The following is a 21,310-nucleotide window of genomic DNA, read 5'->3' on the forward strand; positions in this document are numbered from 1 at the left end:
AGAGAAAGCAATGGGAGAAAGATTGGTGCAAGACTGGTAACTGAAGAGGGGCAGAGAAAAGGAGGAATCACAAAGAACCTCAGAGTTTTGAACATGGGTGACTGAAAGGATGGGCTGTCAATAGCAGAGACAAGGAATAGAGAAGGAGGTAAGATGACAGGTTCAGTACAGTCAAAATGGAGCTGTAAATCACAGCTGACATTGTAGAAATTGCCAAGCTGATCCTAAAATTTATAGGAAAATTCAACCCAGAATGTTACAAGAATCTTAAAAAGGAAGAACAAAGTTGGAAGACTTATACTTCCCAACTTCAAAACTTAATAAAAACCTACTGTAATCAAGACAGTGTGGTGCTGGCATGGATTGGACATATGAGCAATGGAATGTAGTTCAGAGTCAAGAAGTCTGTGCAGTCAATGTTACCCATTTGGATTTTACCCAAAGAGTGCCAAGACAATCACCTGGGGACAAATAGTCTTTTCAATAAATAGTGCTGGGGCTACTGGATATCACCATCCAAAAGGATGAATCTAGACCTTTACCTCACACCATATACAAAACTTATGTCCAAATAGTCTAAATTATAGAAATAAAACTACAAAATTCTTAGAAGACATAGATGTAAATATTCATGACCTTGAATTCGAAAATGTTCTCTTAATATAATACCCCAAACCACAAGTAGCTGAAGAAAAAATAGATAAACTGGATTTCATCAAAATAAGAAAACTTTTGTGCTTTGAAGGATACTATCAAGAAAATTAAAGACAACCCACAGAATGGGAGAAAAATATGCAAATCATGTATCTGATAAGAGACTTGTATTTAGAATATACAAATACTTACAACTCAATATGAAAAAGGCAAATGGCCCAATTTAAAAATGAGCAAAAGACTTGCATAGGCATTGTTCTAAAAAGATAATACAAATGGCCAAAAAGAACATGGAAAGATAGTCAACATCGTTAGTCACTAGAGAAATACAAATCAAAACCACCATGAGATACTACTTTACACCCACTGAGTTGGCTACAGTCAAACAAAAGAGAAAACAACAAGTATTGGTAAAAGATGTGGAAGAATTAGAACCCTCATATATTCTATGTTGCTGTTGTGAATGTAAACTGGTGCCACCGGAAAACAAATTTCCTATAAATGAGGCAAACTACACTGTTCATGGTTTGCCTCAGTCACCTCACCCAGAAAGTCTGCTCTTTGTCATAAACTTCCATTGCCTGCAAGTCACCTTTCTACACCTGGAGTTACCACATGACCCAGAAATTCTACTCCTAGGTATGTAACCAAGAAAAATGAAAACCTGGCTACACAAAAACTTCTACACAAATGTCCACAACAGCATTTTTCATATTAGCCAAAAAGTAGAATTAACCCAGAAGCCCATCAACTGATGAATGGATAAAGAAAATTTGGTATATGCAGATAAGGGAATATAATTTGGTTGTAAAAAGGAATAATGTACTGACACATGCTACAATACAGATGAACTGTGAACATAATATACCAGATGAAGCCAGTTACAAACCACATATGATATAATTCCATTTATATGAATGGTCAAAATCAGACAAATCTATAGAGACAGAGAGTAGGTTAGTGGTTGCCAGGACCTGGGGACTGAAGAATCTTAGAAATGGGTAGTAATAGCTAATGAGTACAGAGTTTCTTTGGGGGATGATGGAAATGTTCTGAAATTCATTGTGGTAATGGTTGTACAACTCCGTAAATATACTAAAAGCTGCCGAATTGTACACTTGAAATAGGAGAATCGTATGTTACATGAATATCAGTAAAGTTGCTTTTTTAAAAGGTTTAAAAAATATTTTTAAGGAGATGTAGCTAGCCACAAATGACCACCTGTAGATTTTTGAGTAGTATCAACTGTCAGTTGCTTCTGAGAAGTTAAAAAATATAACAGAGAAGGGGTTTTGGATATCATAACCCAGAGGTCTCTCTCCCTTCGAGAAAGAAATTGAGATCAGTAAGATCAGAAACTAGATTTCAAGAAGGATGTATAGGTGGCCTGTAAGTGGGTAACTTTGGCAGTGCTGAGAAGGGGAGTAGGAAGTAGACAACTTGTAACCTAAAGGAACAGAATTAGTGGGAAGACAGAGGCTAAAGATGTAAGAAAGAGGTCATTGGTGATACATGACCATTAGAGCAATAAGGCAGAAGATCTAGTGCCTAGGTGGTGAAATTATCCTCAAGGAAAAGGAGGAATATGAGGGAAGACATTGTCAGGTAAAGAAAAGAGGTAGAGGAAGGCATTTATTACACATAACTTCAACCAACTCAGTCAAGTATGAGGCAAAGTTTGATCTAGAAAGATATACATCAAACTTTGTCTCATACTTGACTGAGCTGGTTGAAGCTATGTGTAATGAATCAACAGTCACCTCTGGAGAGGGAGTGAGGATGGAGAGAGATTTTTGACTTTTATTTGTAGACTTTTGGGGTTTTTTTTAAGATTTTATTTATTTATTTGAGAGAGAGAGCACAAGCAGGGGGAGGGGCAGAGGGAGAGGGAGAAGCAGGCTTCCTGCTCAGCAGGGAGCCCCATGCGGTACTGGAGCCCAATGCCGGACTTCATCCCAGGACCCCAAGACCATGACCAGAGCCAAAGGCAGATACTCAACCAACTGAGCCGCGCAGGCACCCCTTCGATAGACTTGTATGTTTATTTGATTTTTTTTTTTTTTAGTGTCAAGAATGTACATTCAGAGTGGCTTAGTCAGTTAAGTGTCTGCCTTTGGCTCTGGTCATGGTCCCTGGGGTCCTGGGATTGAGTCCTGCTTCAGGCTCCCTATTTGGCAGAGAGCCCGCTGCTCCCTCTGCCGCTGCTCTCCTTGCTTGTGTGCTCGTTTGCTCTCTCTCTCTCTCTCTGACAAATAAATATTTTTTTAAAGAATGTACACTCATTGGATTTGTATTTTTTTTTTAATTAGACTAGATGCTGCAAGAAATGTAATTGTTTACCAACAAGAGGTGAAGCAAATGATTGCCAAGCTGCACAGAGGGAGTGGCATATATCGATCACTCAATAAATGTTTATGGAATTTGTTGAATTGGAGTCATAAGCATAGACTATATAGGAAGCAATTGGCTTGAGTTCTCAGCTTTCTCCAGCAGAACAGAGAAGAAAATTCTGACAGAGTGGTTTATCCAAGGGCTTAAGGATTGACAAGGCAAAAACGACAAAGGTGTGAGGGAATTAAGTATGCTGATAAGAGTTTTTGAAATGACTAATTGTATTCTGCAAAATGAGTAGTGAAGCAAATGAGGTCAAAAGATAAACTGGTAGACTTTGAAAATAGAAAGACAAGGAAACGGCAGTTAAAATGAGAATAAAGAACAAGTTCAATGGGAAGATAGAAAATTGTACACAGTAAAAGCAGTTCAGAGTTCAGGGTGTTAGAAGTAGAACATTTCCAAGCACTTCTTCACCAGGCCCTAAAGCATGGCTATGCCTGGAGATAACTAAAGTGGAGTGCAGGTGGACATCTCTGTTGTTCAAAAGGTGAAGAAACTGATTTCAGAGAATTAGAAGGGTCACAGGGGGAAGAGTCAGGTCTCTTTTGTTCAATACAGTAAACCCATTGCCCAACATAATGCCTTGTATACAGTAGACATTTAGTTAAGATTTGTTTGAATGAGTGGATGGGTATTATGGCACTTGTCACAGTTATTTGCTTTCCTATCTTCCTTCCCTACTGTGCAACACACTCCTTGGGTCTTACTTATTTCTGTATCTCTAGTGCCCAGCATGGGTGAGAACAGGTGCTTGAATCAAGATGTGAGTAAGCAAGTGAATAGTGAATGACAAAGACAAATGACAGGGAAAGGGAGAGACAGAAAAACTTCCAGGTGCTTAAGGGAGGTGAAAGAGTACCTTGTAGTAGGTCTGTAGCTAGGACCTTTGTTAGTGTTTGAGTGGTATAAGCAAATGACATTGACTCAAAGGAGATGAGATTGATGAGACGAAGGAACACCGGATTTGGAAGTTGCACTAGGAAAAGGAATATTTTTATTTCGCTTTCCCCCTCCTGAGAATTCTGGAGGAATCGGCGCAGTGTGTTTTCTACTCTGACCACCCCAACCCCCACCCAGTCTGTCACCTAACCCTCTCATTTTTTTTCCCCAACGGTATCTTACCTTGCTTCCTGATGCTCTTGTGCTTAGAATGCTTCAGTACCCTTTTTGCCAACCCCTCTGCCTCCAGACTTTCTCTCCTTGGCCTTCCACGCAACAGCAAAAATCAGAGTTCCTAAGCATCATTTTTCAGCAACATTGGTCCTTATGCTTCTCCAGCGACTCCCGTTTGACTGTCAAACTAAAGGAAAACTTTTGGTCTTTAATTTAAGAGTGTCCACCATGTAGCCCTCACATGGAAGGTGTCCTCACTTGCAGTGGCCTTGATGTTTACACTGTGTATGAAATACCTTACTATTGCCAAAGCTTCCAATTACCCTTTTCTCTAGCCATCCAGAGCCCTCTTCCTCAGAATTCCCTGGGGACTCGTTTTCTCTCCCTGGCTATCATTCAGACAGCTATCCCAGAAGCACCTGCCTTCCTATATCCTTTCCTCTCTCCCTGTACAAAATGCTCATGAATGTTGTATGTAGATGCTTTTCTTGTGTGTCAGTATGTGCTGCCCTATCAATTCTACCCTGGAAGTATCTCCCAAATCCATCTTTTCTTCCCTTCCCTTGCTGCCACTGGCCTGGATGGGTGCAAATGGCCCCTGATAACCTTTAGTATATCCTATGCTATAGCTAGAGTAGCTTTTCAAAATGTAAATCTGATCATTCCCCCAACACATGTACATGAATGGAAACACACAGACACACACAATGTTTGAGATGGTCCATACTCTTGAAGTAAAAGTCCCCACTTGTTAGCCTGCCTGGCATATCTGGCCCTGAGTCCCCTAACCCATGTTTATTTCACTAGCCTCCCTCCCACTACTGCCTGTTTCAAGCCATCATGCTCTTGTGTGTGCAGTTCCTTCTCTGAACCTCATCTCCTACCAGTAACCCTCATAACCATTCCTGTTGCCAACTCCACTGTCTTCACCCCACATGCCTGAAAACTTTTCCTAATCTTTCTTCTTAATTTTTTTATTTTGACATAATTATAGACTCAAGGGAGGTTGCAAAGAAATGTACAACAAAGTCCCATGCACCCTTCTTCCAGCCTCCTCCAATCTTGACATCCTGCATGATTATAATTCAACATCAAAATCAAGAAGTTGGCATTGGTACAATTCATAGAGCTTACTTAGTTTTCACCCATTATTCATGCACTCATGTGTATATGGGGGGGTGGCTCTATGAGATTTTTATCACATGCATAGCTTTTCATAACCACAACCATCACCACAAGGCTGTCTCATACTACTATTTTATAGCCATCCTTAACTACTGGAAACCTCCAATCTGTTTGCCACCCCTCAAATTGTTACTTAACAAATGGTATATAATGGAATCATGCAGTATAGATTCTGAATTGGCCTTATTCACCGAGCATAATTCCTTTGAAAGCCATCCAAGTTTTGTTTTGTTTTTTTGCATTTATCGATAGTTTTTTTTTTCTTTTTATTGATAAACACTATTCCAGTGGTATGGACGTACCACAGTTTGTTTAACCATTCACTTATTGAAGTACATCTGAGTGGTTTCCAGTTTGGATCATTACAAATAAAGCTGCTATGAATATTTGTGTATAAGTTCCTATATGAAAATAAGTCTTAATTTCTCTTGTATAAATTCCCAAGAAGGCAATTGCTGGGTCATATGTTAAGTCTATTTTTAATTTTGATGGGAACTGCCAAACTATTTTCCGAAGTGGCTATACCATTTTACATTCCCACCCACAAGCTATGTGCAGTGTAGTTTCTCCACATCCTCACCAGCAATTGAAGTTACTGCTTTTTTTTTTTTCATTTTAGCCATTTCAATAGGTGGTTCACTGTAGTTCTTATCTTTTAAGACCTAAGTCAAAAGTTACTTCTGTAGAGCCTTTCCTGACATCTTCTAGAAAAGTCAATTACTCCCTTCTCTGTGTGCCATCTCTAATACTTTATTTATCATATTTTGATTACCGATTAACATAGTATGAACCTTCCCCTGTGATCTGAGCCACATGAAAATAAGAGCTGTGTCATATTCATCTTTGTTCCTGCAGCATGTTCCTGGTACAGTTACATGCTGGACACACAGAGGGCAGTCAGTATATATGTGCAAAATGAGAGAAAGAATGAAAGAAGAAACATTAGTCTTCCTTGCCTCCACCTTCTTCCTCTTCAGTTATAAACCTTTTCAGAACAGAGATCATGCCTTCCTCTGTGCCTCCTAATAGCAGCTAATAGGGTGCCCTGTACATGTAGATGCTCAAAATAATGTTAGCTGGATATTCAGGTGGCTTAGTTTCCCTCTGTACCAGGAGATAGGCACATGAAAGAATAGGCTTGATTATTTCTGTATTAAGGATCATATGCCGTAAGTTTTATAATATTCTTATAATCTCCACAATCACACAATAGTTGTCTGCATAGATGAGAAATCAAAACAGAACAGTCTTTTGAGTCAAAGAATGCCTCTGCAGCTGAGCACTTTTCAATAGTTTCAATACCCTGGTTACATATGAATTTGGGAGAATGACATTTTATATCCCTTGAATTCTTCTTGCAGTTTCAGAAGGATCTGGAATTTTTCTGTTTTTGCTGCACTGGTATAATTTGACATGTTGATTATGAAGGGTCATTAACCCCAACATTTTTTATCACTTTCTGACTCTGCATTTTCTCAACTCTGAAGTATGTTAATTTACACTTGTTTATGTGTCTCTGTAAGAGTTGCTCAAGTCCATGAGGACTGGTATATGTTTTGTCGGGAAACTAGATTGTAAGCCCCTTGAGAGCAGGAACCTTATAACTCCTAAGAATGTATTCTGGACAGTGTCAGTGTTCAGTTAATGATAATACTAGAAGCCTGACTAAGGTCATCTGTCACACTGACAACATTTTTTTTCATCTATGATGCTTCTGTGAGGAAAAGGAACAGCTGTTAGGTTGATTTAATAGCACTGTGTGATTCTACCCCCAAATTATCCTCATTATTGCTCACTATAACTTATTCTTTAGGGTGCTTTCAGATTTATAATTTTGGATCAGTGGTTATCATTTCCTGCTCAAGAAGACTCTGGTTACATATGATTTAGGGAGGGCTGTATTTCATAACCCAGAAGTCCTTTAGCATAATAGAAAGTAAGCTGATAACATCTGTGCTTTCAAAGGCATGTTAATTCTCTTCAGTAGTTTCCATTGATAACTAGATAATAAACTCCAAGTATGTTTACAGTCTTAAATTATCAGAACTGTTCAGTGTATGTGTCTTATTTTCCCAGATTGTAAAATGGAGTAAATATGTATACTCTGTCCTATGGCTGTTGAAGTTAAGTGAATATGAATATTTAAGGGAAGTTTGTGTTCTGAAACATTAAGGGTAAACTTGGTTCTTGGTAACATGAAAGTGGGGGGGATGTTTTTTGTAAATCGGGTTTTTTAAGGCATAATTTAGATACAGTTTGATTCACCTTTTTTAGATGGAAAGTTTGATGAGTTGACGAGTTGGATCTTTTTTCCCCTTCACTGTTTGCTGACTCAGCTATACCTCCAGCTGCCCTCGCCCCAACCACCACCAAACTGATCTATCTTTTTCTGACATTTTCTATCCTTTCTCTTTTCTACAGTGTACTAAAGGAGGTCTACATAGCCTTTAATCCCAAAGCAGTGGTCTTACAGCTGGGAGCTGATACGATTGCTGGGGATCCCATGTGTTCCTTTAACATGACTCCAGTGGGAATTGGCAAATGTCTTAAGTACATTCTTCAGTGGCAGTTGGCAACACTCATTTTGGGAGGAGGTGAGTACAAAGGGAGGTCACCAGGAGAATTTGCTGACCTTCTTCCACATTTTGTCCATTGACACTGAGGAAAACTTGGCTTTCTTAGATTGGATAATACCAACCTGCCTGTGATCCAGAAGCCTGAGTCAGAGAACTCTGCCCCCTTCACGATTCAGCATAAGGAAGTACTGTGACACACTTCTCCTCAGCTTGGCATGTGTATTGACTCCTTGGCACTCTGAAGTCTAAGTTTCACTTCCTGAAGCAAAGGTCCTTTTATTAAAGGTGCCATCAGATCTTATTAAGAATAGTGGATATTAACCTCAGTGGACTTTAATCCATCTTCTCTCAATATAGTTTTTGACTCTCAGTTCTAGTAATCATCCTTTGGAAACATACCACTAAAATTCTTTAGTGAACATACGAACTAATTAAATTTCTAAGCTGAATTCAAGAATGACTTCTCCCCCCCGACCCCGCCCTGGCCCCCAACAAAAGAAGCATGGATTTGTTACAATAAAGCAGAACTGAGAGACCTAGAGTCTCTTGGGCATCCTTGCCTTCAGTGTGTACTGACATTTTGTATTACTTAATCAACAGAAAGCTGGGTCTATTCAATAGAAGCATTTACACATTTGTGAAAGGTACTTTTTACAACCTCAACTACCTTTGAAGATGCCTTGCTAAGAGTCTTCTATCTATCTGGCACAATCTTTATCTCATTGGGTGAATGGATTGGTGTGTTAAAATAACATGGTCAAGCAGATTGAGCTTAAAGTGCATGTATTATGGAATAGCTAATAGTTTGTTGTTTTGTCAACCTGTTGTAAAAACCAAATTAGAGGAGGCTGTGGGAAGGCCTTATGAAAATGAGTGGGCATTCAGCACAAATACACAAGCCTGGTCCTTTGGCAGCCTCAAATCCTAGAAGGATCAAAATTACAGGTGCTTACAAGAGGCAACCTCTTATGAAAAGCTGGCAAGACATCTATTAACTTCAACTCAGGGAAAAGATGAAATTGATAAGTATTGTATGACGTATTACTTTCCTTGACAGTACTAAGGGTGCTGGTGATGATACAGGTACAGCTAGGGGGAGGAAAAGAGCCCTTTCCACAACATACATCTGTGCAAATCCAACTTTTGTTTGTGGCTACAGCCTTTGCTTAGCATTTTCAAAGTCTTTTTGCTTTGTCAGCCCAAAGTTTTGGCTTTTGTATATATAACCCTTCTTGTGCAATATGTGTATTCCTGAAAATTCCTGTATGTAAATGGTATTTTTGCAAATCAAATCATATTGTATATGTACCAGAGAGAGCTTACTACTTCAGATCTATAGTGAATCTTTTTGAAATAAAATAATCATACCCAATAAGTTGATCTTCTAAATTCAGATTTTTCACATCAGGAGTGTTTAAAGTAATAAAGTGTACTATTTCACTTAAATTCTCAATCTCCAATAAGACATAGACAACTAGTGGATATGTATGGCCATTTCCCCAAGTTTCATTGGACCCCACTGAGGCCTAAAAGAATTCCAAAATCCCCAGTATCCCTGACCTTTCAAGAAGAAAGCCTTTCTTTCAAGAAAGGCTTAAGAGAAAGGTGACCATATGTCCCAATTTATACATGCTATCCCTGTGTAATTATGAATAGTGTCCCCTTTAACTGTTAAAATGTACCATTTGGACAATAAATTATATGGTTACCCTACCTAAAATAGACCAGCTTTTATTTCCCACAGGCTGCACTGAAGTTAGGAAATCATTCCATTTCATCCTTACACTCTTAGAATTTAGCTAAAGGCCAATGTTCTAATGCTTGCATGGCAGAACACATCTATTCAGTGCAAAAATATGCTGATTATTAGCCAGTATAATATGGCTGCTGGGTGACTGTGACAGAACCTGACGAGATGGGTCAGAGCATCAATCAACAGTCCCTTCCTCATCTCATTCTCTTTGATCTCTGCCACTAGGCATGTGTTTTGTGGAGAAAAGGAATGCTGATATTGGAAGAAGGAAGTCTATTTCTGTCAGCATTTTCTGTTTCTCTTTCCTGGATATTTCTAGGACTATATCTGCCAATGGCTTTAACATACGAATTACATCCAGCAGCCATTTTATAGGATTGTTGCTAAATTCATCACAGAAACCTTGACATTGGGTGGGTTGCTGGGTTCCAGGGATCCAAGTTCCAGGGATCTCAATCTTGCTGATGACTTGATGAAACTGAGGAGCTTGGAATCCTCGGATACATACTAGTTCATAGATGAGAGCCTCTTTAATCTTTGCAGGCCTTAGACTTCCTAGTTCCACACTGTGCATGGTCTGACTAACCCACTAAAGTCCACCTACTAGGTGGTTCAAAAACATCATAAAGGGATGTTTAGGTAAAGTTCTGCAAGTTGGAGTTGTCTTTTTAGCCCTTTTATTAAAACATTTTTCTCTCCTTCCTTACCCTCCTTCCCTCTCCTGCTGTTTTGTGACTGTTCTTTCCTAACTTCACAATTCTTGATGGAGACAGGAGGCTATAACCTTGCCAACACGGCTCGATGCTGGACATACTTGACCGGGGTCATCCTAGGGAAAACACTATCCTCTGAGATCCCAGATCATGAGGTAAGTAAGGCTCTGACAAGTCCTCTCTTCTTTAAGGGCAAGAGCTGAGTCATTCCACCTAATCAAAATCACGTCCTCACCACTCAATACCGTTTTGTTGAGAGACACTCCAATAACAATAACACACTGTCTTGGCAGAATAGTGGACTCTTGTTCCAAAATATCCAAGACCTTCTGCCTTTTTTTACAAGAGATCTCAAAGGCCAACTAACTTTAATTTCTCAATTAATTACAGAGACTGTGGGAAGGGGTCACCTGTTCACACAAAGAACTCTTTGGAATATGTGCATATTTTCATCCCCTAGTTTCAAAACAGAAGGAGCAATTTTTTAAATGTATAAGCTGGATTCTTGTCTATCTTTAAAAAGTTCCATAGGTGGTATGTCACACCTGTGTTCTTTGGGGTTAGTCCTGGTCTTTCAGTTTCCTTTGACTAATGTAAAATGTAAGAAACACATAATCACCACAAAGACATGTCTGGCGTTTTTCCAGCCATTAGTGGCACACAGAAGTTGGGGGAAGACCATCTAAAATGTGAAACTTCATTTGAACTTTTTCTCTAGTCATGTGAGATGGGCTTTACACTTTCTGAAGCAAAGATGTCTATTTTAGCTCTCTCAAAGCAGGTTAACAGAAAGCTGACTGAGCCCACTGAGTGTGCTGCTTATCCCTTATCTGAAGGTGTACCCCTTTTCTTCCCACCCACCCCCACACCTGGCAGGAAGCATGTTATCACAGATCAAGATGTGTAGTCCTAGGCCTTGGATAGTGTGACTTACAATAAAACCAATGTACGAACCAGTACCTGCAGCCGCACTTTCTCAAGCCATTCCCAGGAGTAGAAATGGTACTTTGGGTATGTTTTGATTCCCATCAGATGCAGGACCTGTACACTCGGGAGCATTATTCTTTTTAAAGTTACTATTATTTTTTAAAAAATTAGAAACAACTGAAACTAATTCCCTTCCAATTTTCTTCTAACCACAAATGAGGCAAAATATGTATCTCTAAAAAACCACTCTATGTGTCTAGAATACAAATAGAAGGCATGCTATAATCTGAGACAATTTGCTAGTGTCAGGGTTAATAGAAGTCTCTTTTCTTGACTTGACTTACCTTTGTTCAGTATTTGGAAGCTTTATGAAATATAAAGATAAGCAAACAATTTACATTTGTGAACAAAAGTAATTGCTGTTACTGCTGTGGGACTCTCTCCAATTGCATTGTAATTTAAAGCTTTGAGACTTTAAAAACTGATCAAGTTATGTCAAAGAGTTTGGGGTTTTTTGGGGGGTTTTTTTGTTTTTTTGTTTTTTTGGTTTTTGTTTTTTTCCAAAAAGGAGTTTTAAATGATAGGAGCTTGAATTGAAAATGAGTGTTCTGTTCTTAGGAAACAATGCAAATCCTTAGATTCATCTGTCTTAAAAGGTTGATAAAATTTTAATAAGATAAATACTGCCTTTGGTACCGGGAGAAGCTATGTGCCTGAATAGATATGGGTTTGGCCTTATAGATAGGCATGTCCTGTCTTTATGCCGACATATTCTGCCAGATTAAATAATATACAATGTATGCCAATTGCCTAGCACAGTTCTTGGTGCATAATAGGCACTTTTGAAATGCAAGCTTTCTCCTTCCCCTTTGCATGCTCCCAACAGCTCCTTATACCCAGACATTTATGACTTTGTCATTCATAAATGTGTCCAAACCCTTTTTGAGTCCCTTCTGTCATATCCTTCTGGTATAAGAGATGTGAGTCATCCAAGAAGGAACAAAGGAGAAAATTGAAATGACAGTCTTCCATGTACAATAAGATAACATTTTAATGAAAATTGCCAAAAATAGACTGCACAGTGTGAAGGCATATATAAGTTTTGTACCATAATACACAGTTGCACACAAATATCCTTGTGGTTCTCTGTAATCAGATCAACAGATGGTGGATCAGAAAATATTTACTGAGCACCCATTGTGTGCCAGGCACCATGCATCTTCTTAGAAGATGCAAAGACAATAAGACCGCATCTCTTCCCTTACCTCAAGCAGCCTGGGAGGGAGGCTAGTGTAAGTTATAGGGAGACAAGTAGATACACAAATAATTGTATTACAGAGCAGAGTAAGAACCACAAGACAGCAGGAACAATGACTGTGGAGATGGGCATCATGTATGAAAGGCATACTAAGGAGTGTACAAAATACCCTGCCCTCCAGGAGCTGAAAATATAATTGAGAAATCTAGTCAGTGAAAAGGTCAAGATAGTGCAGCAGTCAGCTGTAGTCTGGCTGACCTCCTCACTGTCTTCACTTTCAGTCTTGGACTTGTGTTCTTCTGTGTCCTAGGGTAATAATCTTCCTCCTCCAGATGCTCTTTCCCCATCTATCTCTTGTCTTCCTAGGTGCAGCTTCAAGCCCTGTGCCTTTAAAAATCCCTTACCTAAGTATACCAAGGCCCTTTGAGCTCTTCCTTCACATTCGTTTATTCCTTCATTCATTTAACAAATACTCATTGGGTACCTACTATTTGCCAGGCCCTATTCAGACTTGAATTCAGAGATTCAAAGACTAGCAAGTCAACCCAGTGCCCTCAAAAGTTTCACCATCTAATAAAGGTGACGGAGCAATGTACCCAAATCCAGAACAGTTGTGAATAGAAGAAATGTTTCACCAAGACTTTGAACTGAATCTTGGAGGTTCATTGAGAGTTTGCCAGGTGAAGAAGAGTGAAACACATTCTAGGCAAAGAGAATAAGGTTTGGAAAGGACCTGGTGCCTCATGGGACAAGTGAGAACGTAGAATTTATGAGAGCAAGTGGGGGAGAATTAAGGCTTGAATGAAAATTGGAGCCAGATCATGAAGAGACTTGACTGCTGCGCTAAAGAGTTTATACTTTTTTCTGTGAAAACAAATGAGCTTTGGTTTTTAGACCGCTTACTCAGTAGCACCTGGAAGATAGATTGTGAAAGGGAGAGACTTGAGAAAGGCAAACCTGTTAAGAGGTTCAAGTACACTCCTATAACAGTCTGTAGCATTAATTTGGTCATCTGTGTTTTGGTTGTCTGTATTCCCCCTCAGTGCTTAGCACAGTGTTAGCTACACACCTTGTTGGTATTCATTCACTGAATGAACAACTGAATAAATTAGTGTTTGAGTAATAAGCATGTCAGTGTTCACACTGGAAAACTTCTCTTTTTAAGATGGAAGAATGGGAAGCAGTTTGCTGGAAAGGCTACCAGTAGCAACTACCCATCCTTTGCAAGAAGTAACCAGGTATCCCAGCTGTAGGAAAACAGATGTGTCCATGGGAAAACACTAGGTTGCCAATTGAGGGAAGGGAGTTGAGAAGACAAGCCCAGCACAAATATTACAAGTCATTAGTGGTGAGATTTCGGTGATAGCGCTCATGAGATATAAAACGGGTGATGTCATAAAGCCAGTGATCAGGGAGTTAGTCCCAGCTCGGGAACTGGGGAGCCAGGCATGGAATAAGGAAGCAACCCCAACTGGAAGAAGAGTTGGGCCCAGCTTGGAAAGCTAAGAGGAAGGAAACCTGCCCATATGCCTGGCTCGGGTATCTCTACCATGGACAAAGTCCAAAGATGGCATGAGGTCCCATAAAAAGATTTTCTAATTTAGCAAATCACCTACTCTGTATAATAAAGCTTATGGACTATCATGTACAAGAATGTTCCCTAATCCAGTAATACTATTTGGATCCTGTGATCCAGGATAGAGTATGGCAGTTATGTTATATAATGTATTCATATATACATATATGTATATGTATGTACAGATATATCAGGTACGTGTATATATCTGAATCAGATGGTTTATTAACAAAATTTAGTGAATGAAAAATACTTACTTAACCAGACCACCTCTGATGGACTGGTTGGATAAACTGTGCCTGACTCATATAAGGGAATATATGTAGCCACTGAAAAGACTCAAGTAGATTTATATGCAAGTGTGTTACTGATGTAAAACAGTCTTGCAGTGCATCTGTAGATTGCACTGAATCTATAGATCAGTTTGGGGAGGAATAACATCTTAACGATATTTAAGCTTTCAATCCATGAATTTGCTATATCTCTCCATTTCCTTAAGTCTTTAATTTCAAATTTTCATTTATACTTTTCAGTGAACACATCTTGCATAAATTTTGTTATATTTATCCCTAAGTAATTCATGGTTTTGATGTTATTATAAATGCTATTTTTAAATTTCAATTTTAATTGTTTGTTGCTAGAATATAGAAACCTAGTTGATTTTATATGGATCTTGAATAATGTATCATTGCTAACCTCATTAGCTCTAGCAGCTTTTTGTAGATTTGTTAGTATGTTTCATGTATACAAGCATGTCATCTGTGAATAAAGAAAGTTTTACTTATTCCTTTACAATCTTTATGACTTTTATTTCTTTTTCTTACCTTATTACACTGATTGGGACCTCCAAGTTGATGTTAAATAGAAGTGGTTAGAGTAAACATCCTTGTCTTATTCCTGATCATAGGGGGAAGCATTTAATCTTTTACTATGAAGTGTGATGTTAGCTGTAGGTTTTTTTCCATAAATGTTCTTTATTAGGTTGAAGAAGATCCCTTCTAGTCCTAATTTACTGAGAAGTTTTCTTACAAATGAGTGTTAAATTTTGTCAAATGCTTTTTTCCCATCTATTGAAATGATCATATGCTGTCCTCTTGTTCTGTTAATACAGTAAATTGCATTAATTATTGCCTTTTTAAATGTTAAACCTTGCATTGCTAGAATGAACCCTAGTTGGTCATGGTATATTATCCTTTTTATATATTGCTAGATTCAGTTTGCTGAAATTTTCTCAAGGATTTTTTGTGTCAATGTTGATGAGGGACGTTGACCTGTTGTTTTCTTGTAATGTCTTTGTCTGGTTTTGATATCAAGGCCATGCTGATCTTATAAAATGACTTGGAAAGTGAACCCACCTCCTCTTTTTTTCTGAAAGAGTTTATGTAAAACTGATGCTGTGTCTTACTTAAGTGTTTGACAGAATTCACCAGTGAAAACATTTGAGCCTGGAGTTTTCTTTGTGGGGAGGTTTTTAATTATGAATTCTATTTCTTTAAGTTATGTAACTATTCAGATTTTCTATTTCTTCTGGCTTCCATGTTGATCATTTGTCTTTGAGGAATTTGCCCATTCACTTATAATATTCTTTTACTATTGTTTTAATGTCTGTAGAAGCTGTAGTGATATCCCCTCTTTCATTTCTAGTATTGCTAATTTCTTTCTGTTTTTCCTGATCATTTTAGCCTGTGGCTTATCAGTTTTATTGAACTGTTTTTTTTTTCCCAAAGAACCAGCTTTTAGTTTCATTGACTTTATTTTTCTCTTTTCTATTTTATTATTTCTGCTCATATCTTTGTTATTTTGTTCCTTCTACTTACTTTGTATTGGGTTTTAGTTCTTTTTCTTGTATCTTATGATAGAGACATAGTTTGATTTTAACCCTTTCTTCTTTTCTAATACAAACATTTTACGCTATAAATTTTCATCTAAGCACTACTTTAGCTGCATCCCATGAACTGTGATGTTTCCATTTTCAGTTGCTTCAGAGTATTTTCTAATTTTCTTCTTTAACTGATGAGTTATTTGGAAGCATGAGTTCTTAAAAATTAATTTCCAGATATTTTAGGACTTTCCAGATGTCTTTCTATTTACATTCATTCATTTTAATTCTGTTGTGCTCAGAGAACATACTTCGCATGACTTCAGTCATTTTATATTTATTGAAATTTGTTTTACAGCCCAGCATATGATCTATCCTGATGAATGTTTCATGTGCAATTTGCAAAGAATGTGTATTTTCCTGTTATTGGATAGCATATTTTATCATTATCAGTTAGGTTAGTTGAGAGTGTTGTTTATATCTTCTATATCCCTATGGATTTTGTCTGCTTATTCTGTCAATTACCAAGAAAGTTGAAATGTCCAACCATGATTTTGGATTTGGCTATTTTTCCTTTCGCTTATGTTGATTTGAGCTTCATGTATTTTTGAAGCTTTGTTATTAGATGTATACACATTTAGGGTCATTATAACTCCTTGATGAATTGACCCCTCCATTATTATGAAATATTACTCTTTATCTCTGGTAATATTCCTTGTTCTGAAGTCTACTTTGTCTGATTTCAGTATTGTCACATCTGTGACAATTTGATTATTATTGAGTGGTGTGATTATTATTATTATTTGTGTAGATATCTTTATCTTTTCCTTTATTTTTAAACCTATTTGTATTTTCATATTTAAATTGAATTTCTTATAGACCACATATAGTGAGTCATGATTTTTTATGTAGTCTGGCCTGACAATCTCTGCCTTTTGGTTGGAGTGCCTATACCACTTATGTTTACATAAATTATTTATATGTTTAAGTCCATTTTCCTATTTGTTCCCTATTTGTCCCATCTATTCCTTCTTTCTTTCTATTCTCCTGTCTTTTTTTTAATTAAATGAGTATTTTTAAGGTTCCATTTGCCTCCTTTATTTGCTTATTACCTGTAACTGTTTGATTTTTTGTGGTTGCTCTGGGGTTTACAGTATGCATTTCTAACTTATCATATTCTACCTTCAGATAGTATTACACTACCTCATGTACAATATAGCACCCTTATTACAGTGTTCTTCCATTTTTCCCCTTTCCTTCCCTTGTGCAAATGTAGTCATATATTTTATTTTTGCATATATTATAAACCCCGTGATACATTTCTATTGTCTTGCTTTAAACAGTATATTTCTAAAATTTTATAACATTTATTAAGGGATGCCTGGGTGGCTCGGTTGGTTAAAACATTTATTAATTTACTTAGAATCATAAACCCAGTACACATTAGCACAGATAACATGTTGTGATTTTTAAAAAATAACTCTATTTTCAAAAAAAAAGTCATGAGAAGAATGTCATTGCTATACATTTTTTGCATATCTCTATAATGTCTGGCATAGTAAATGACAGCTTACTTCTCATGCCGACCTCTACAATGTGTTATGATGTTTTTGCTAAAGTATATGAAGAAAATCCAGCTTCATGCAGATATGTAGTTGGAAAAGGGAAGAGTATTTTAATAGCCTTTATAGATAGTTGTGGATATTCTTCTTTGATACTGCACAAAAACTCTACAAATGGTAGTTTCTGGGCGCCTGGGTGGCTCAGTGGGTTAAAGCCTCTGCCTTCGGCTCAGGTCATGATCCCAGGATCCTGGGATCGAGCCCCGCATCGGGCTCTCTGCTCAGCAGGGATCCTGCTTCCTCCTCTCTCTCTGCCTGCCTCTCTGCCTACTTGTGATCTCTCTCTCTCTCTCTCTCTGTCAAATAAATAAATAAATAAAATCTTTAAAAAAAAATGGTAGTTTCTTACAGGTTAATGCCATATGGAATCTGAAGCTATTATCAGTGAAATGTTTATATACTGTTGCATTAAAATTTCATTGGTCATCTTGTACTTTGCATAGATATTTGACCCATCTTGTACATACTGATTACTTGGAAAATATTGGTTCACCAAGTTATGTGAATATTATAAATGCTGAAACATATTTTGCACTATCAAAAATCACATTGATATCAGCACTAATCTCATTGGAACAAAGCTTAAGTTTGGGGAAACTCTCAAGCATGAAGTTTTCCGGTATTTTAATTTTCACTCAAAAATGTAAATATCATTATTGGCAACAAATTATGTCAGTAGTTTACCCTAAAGGCTCACTTCATTTTTGAGAAGTATTTGCCAAATACCCTGGTATTGAATCACAGTTTTTCCATCAGTTGTTCTTTCAAGGAAAAATGGTATTCATGAAAAGTGGCTAGTTAAGCCACAGCCTAATTACAGATGTGTTTTTTTTTTTCAATACAATCACCATAATGTAGTTTATAACAGAAGCACTTTTTCATAACTCTTATTTTGTCACATAGAATATTAAACCCAGGATCAAGATTTAATAATTTTTAGTGCTTCACCAAAGACATTCTTAAGTGAAATTGAATTTTTAATGTGATTACTGGTGGTATAAAGAATACAATAACTACTGGTATCCTTTGATGGTACTGCCTTAATTTATATCATGGTGCCTGAAGTTTTATCTACCTTGTTTTTGTACCTTCATGCAATTATAAACAAAGTTGCTCCAGGAGAAACCATGGCATTCAAAGAAGTTATTCAGCACTTTCAATATTTCAGTACCACTTGTGTTTGTTGTCAACCCTTCACAAAGAAAAAGCCTTCTTCAAAGATTTAGTTAGTGCTGATACCACATGACTACAAGCAAAACAGCTAGTCCAGACACATTTGTAGACTTGTCTGTAAGGTAAAAGTACAATTATGCAAATAATTAAGTCTTCATGTTTAGAGCTAAATGTTTGAGTAAACAAGTTACTGTGCCATTGAAAAGAGGCATTACTACAAGTTATTTTAGTAACTTTTCATTCAGTAGGCATTTAGCAATGTCAACTGTTCAGGGCTTTATTGATCTCTAGACTATTATGTCCACTGCCCCAGTCCATGCAGTGCAATAACTTATGCATAAGACGCTTCAGTGACTCTTTCTAGTTTGAAAAGTTCTAACAAACAACTTTTGGGTTTTAATAAACTCATCCTGTCTATACTTAAAATACTTGGCTTGTTTCCCTTTACCTATGAATGGTCTGAAAATGATGCCACAACTTAAATAGCACATTATTCTGAAGCTATATAAAATGATCTGTGCCTAAGACACTGTAAGGTAATTCAGTTACATATATATTACATACACATATAAATCAATTACATATTTTCATTTCTTGCTTATAACTTCACCATGTCTTTGGAGTAAATGTCTTCCTATCATGAGTCAGAGCCCTCCCTGATACTTCAGTTTCATCTTTTTCAGCTTCTTTAAACATAGATGTTACAGCTCTGGTTGAGAAAGCAAGCCTTCTAATCTCACTTTATTAGGCCAACAATCCATATTCTTGTTATATTTCTATCTAGGTAGAATCTCATTTATTATCTAAACAATAATAAAGTTATAGAGATTATAGCAGGCATAACTAAGGGTACTTTTTTCATGTCCCTCTTGTGGTTGGGGATTATAAGTACTCATCATGGTGCCAGCATTTCAGAGGAGAGAACTAAAAAGCTTAAAGGGTTGGAAGAGCAGATCTAGAACCTGACCAGGCAACAGGTCTCATAGTAGGGAAACCTGTTGTATGGGCCCCAGCAGGGGGCGCAGGGAGGCTAGACAGCTATGCATGTGAAGCAAAGGAAGTAATGCTCAGGCTAGGATGTCCCAACTATGAGCAGCTCTTCACCTAACCGCCTACCTGGGCAATGCCACCTTTTGGCTGAACTGTGTTGCTCCACTTACTCTGCCACCCGGCTGATAGCCTGTCTCACTCCTCTGTGGCCTTCAGTGACACTCATTTGCAGTCAGCACATAAGCCACCACCACTGGATGTGCTGCTCCCAACAAGGCCCTAAATTATCAGTTAAATAAATTAAAAGATGTGTAAGGAAATATTTTTTACATTTGCCTGTATATTTCTCCTTTCCAGCATTTTTCAGTCCTTTGTGTAGATCTAGGTTTCCATCTGGATAAAAGTTACATTTTGCCTAAGAACTTTAGTTAATTTTTTATTTTAATGTGGGTCTGTTAGCAACAGATTTTCTCAGCCTCCCAATTTGAAAAGCCTATTTTTTCTTAATTTTTAAAAGATATTTTCACTGGGTATAGTTTCTAGGTTGATAATTATTTCTTTCAGAACTTTAAAGATATCATTCCATTGTCTTTATGCTTGCATATTTCCTTATGAGAAGTCCTAAGCACTCTTATCCGTTCCTCTGGCTGCTCTTAACTTTTCTCTCTGTGACTGGTTTTTAGCAACTTGATTACACTTTGCCCTGGTGTGGTGTGGAGTGTGTGTGTGTGTGTGTGTGTGTTTATCCTATTTGGAACCCAGAGTTTCTGGGATCTGACAGTTTATAATTTTTACCAAATTTGGAAATATTTCAGCCATTATTTCTTCTCTGTCCTTTCTCTCCACTACTACTAGAACTCCAGTTAAACCCATGTTAGACCAGTTCTATTGTTCTGTAGGTCGTTGAGACCCCCCCTTTTTTCTTTTATTTCTGTGATTCATACTAAAGAGTTTCTATTGCTTTGCCTTCCAGTTCATTGATCTTTTCTTCCATAGTATATAATTGCTATTAATCCCATCCAGTGAAATTTTCCTTTCAAATACTGTATTTTTCATTTTTAGAATTTCTATTATAAAAAAACTTACAAAAATAATAAAATCTTTAAAAAATATATGAGCATAAAAAAAATCTTCCATTTCTTTCTTCACTGTGTTCATATTTTTTTTTACATCCTTGAACATATGGAGCGTAATTATAATAGTAGTTTTAAGGTCCTTGTCTACTAATTCCATTATCGCTGTCATTTCTGAGTCTGTTTCTGTTGACTGATTTTTCTCCAGGTTATAGATCACATTTTCCTGCTTCCTTGTATGTTTAGTAATTTTTAAACTGTATATCCATGACTGTGAATTTTACACTGCTGAGTGCTGGATTTTTTTTATTTATTTATAGAGGAATTGTACTTTTTTCTGATAGACAAATTAGTGTGGATCAGTTTGATCCTTTTGAGGTTTGTTTTTAAGCTCAGAGTATGTCTTGAGTAGTCTTTAGGGCTAATTTAGCCCATTTTGAAAGAAATGCCCCCTCTGAAGTCTTTACAGATGCCCCCCTGTATT

General features: G+C 37.3%; 1 protein-coding gene across 6 annotated transcripts in view; it reads left to right on the plus strand.

The window, feature by feature from the left end:
* HDAC8 (histone deacetylase 8) overlaps positions 1 to 21,310 on the plus strand; it is a 220,539-nt gene that overhangs the window by 81,366 nt on the left and 117,863 nt on the right. For 3 of the 6 annotated variants that reach the window (XM_047716010.1, XM_047716008.1, XM_047716014.1), the window contains 2 exons: positions 7,768 to 7,940; positions 10,449 to 10,543. In XM_047716010.1, the coding sequence (XP_047571966.1) occupies positions 7,768 to 7,940; positions 10,449 to 10,543 (268 nt within the window). The other 3 variants (XM_047716009.1, XM_047716012.1, XM_047716013.1) reach the window with 3 other exon arrangements.

The sequence above is a fragment of the Lutra lutra genome, chromosome X (genome assembly GCF_902655055.1).
Source record: "Lutra lutra chromosome X, mLutLut1.2, whole genome shotgun sequence".
NCBI classification, from domain to species: Eukaryota; Metazoa; Chordata; class Mammalia; order Carnivora; family Mustelidae; genus Lutra; species Lutra lutra.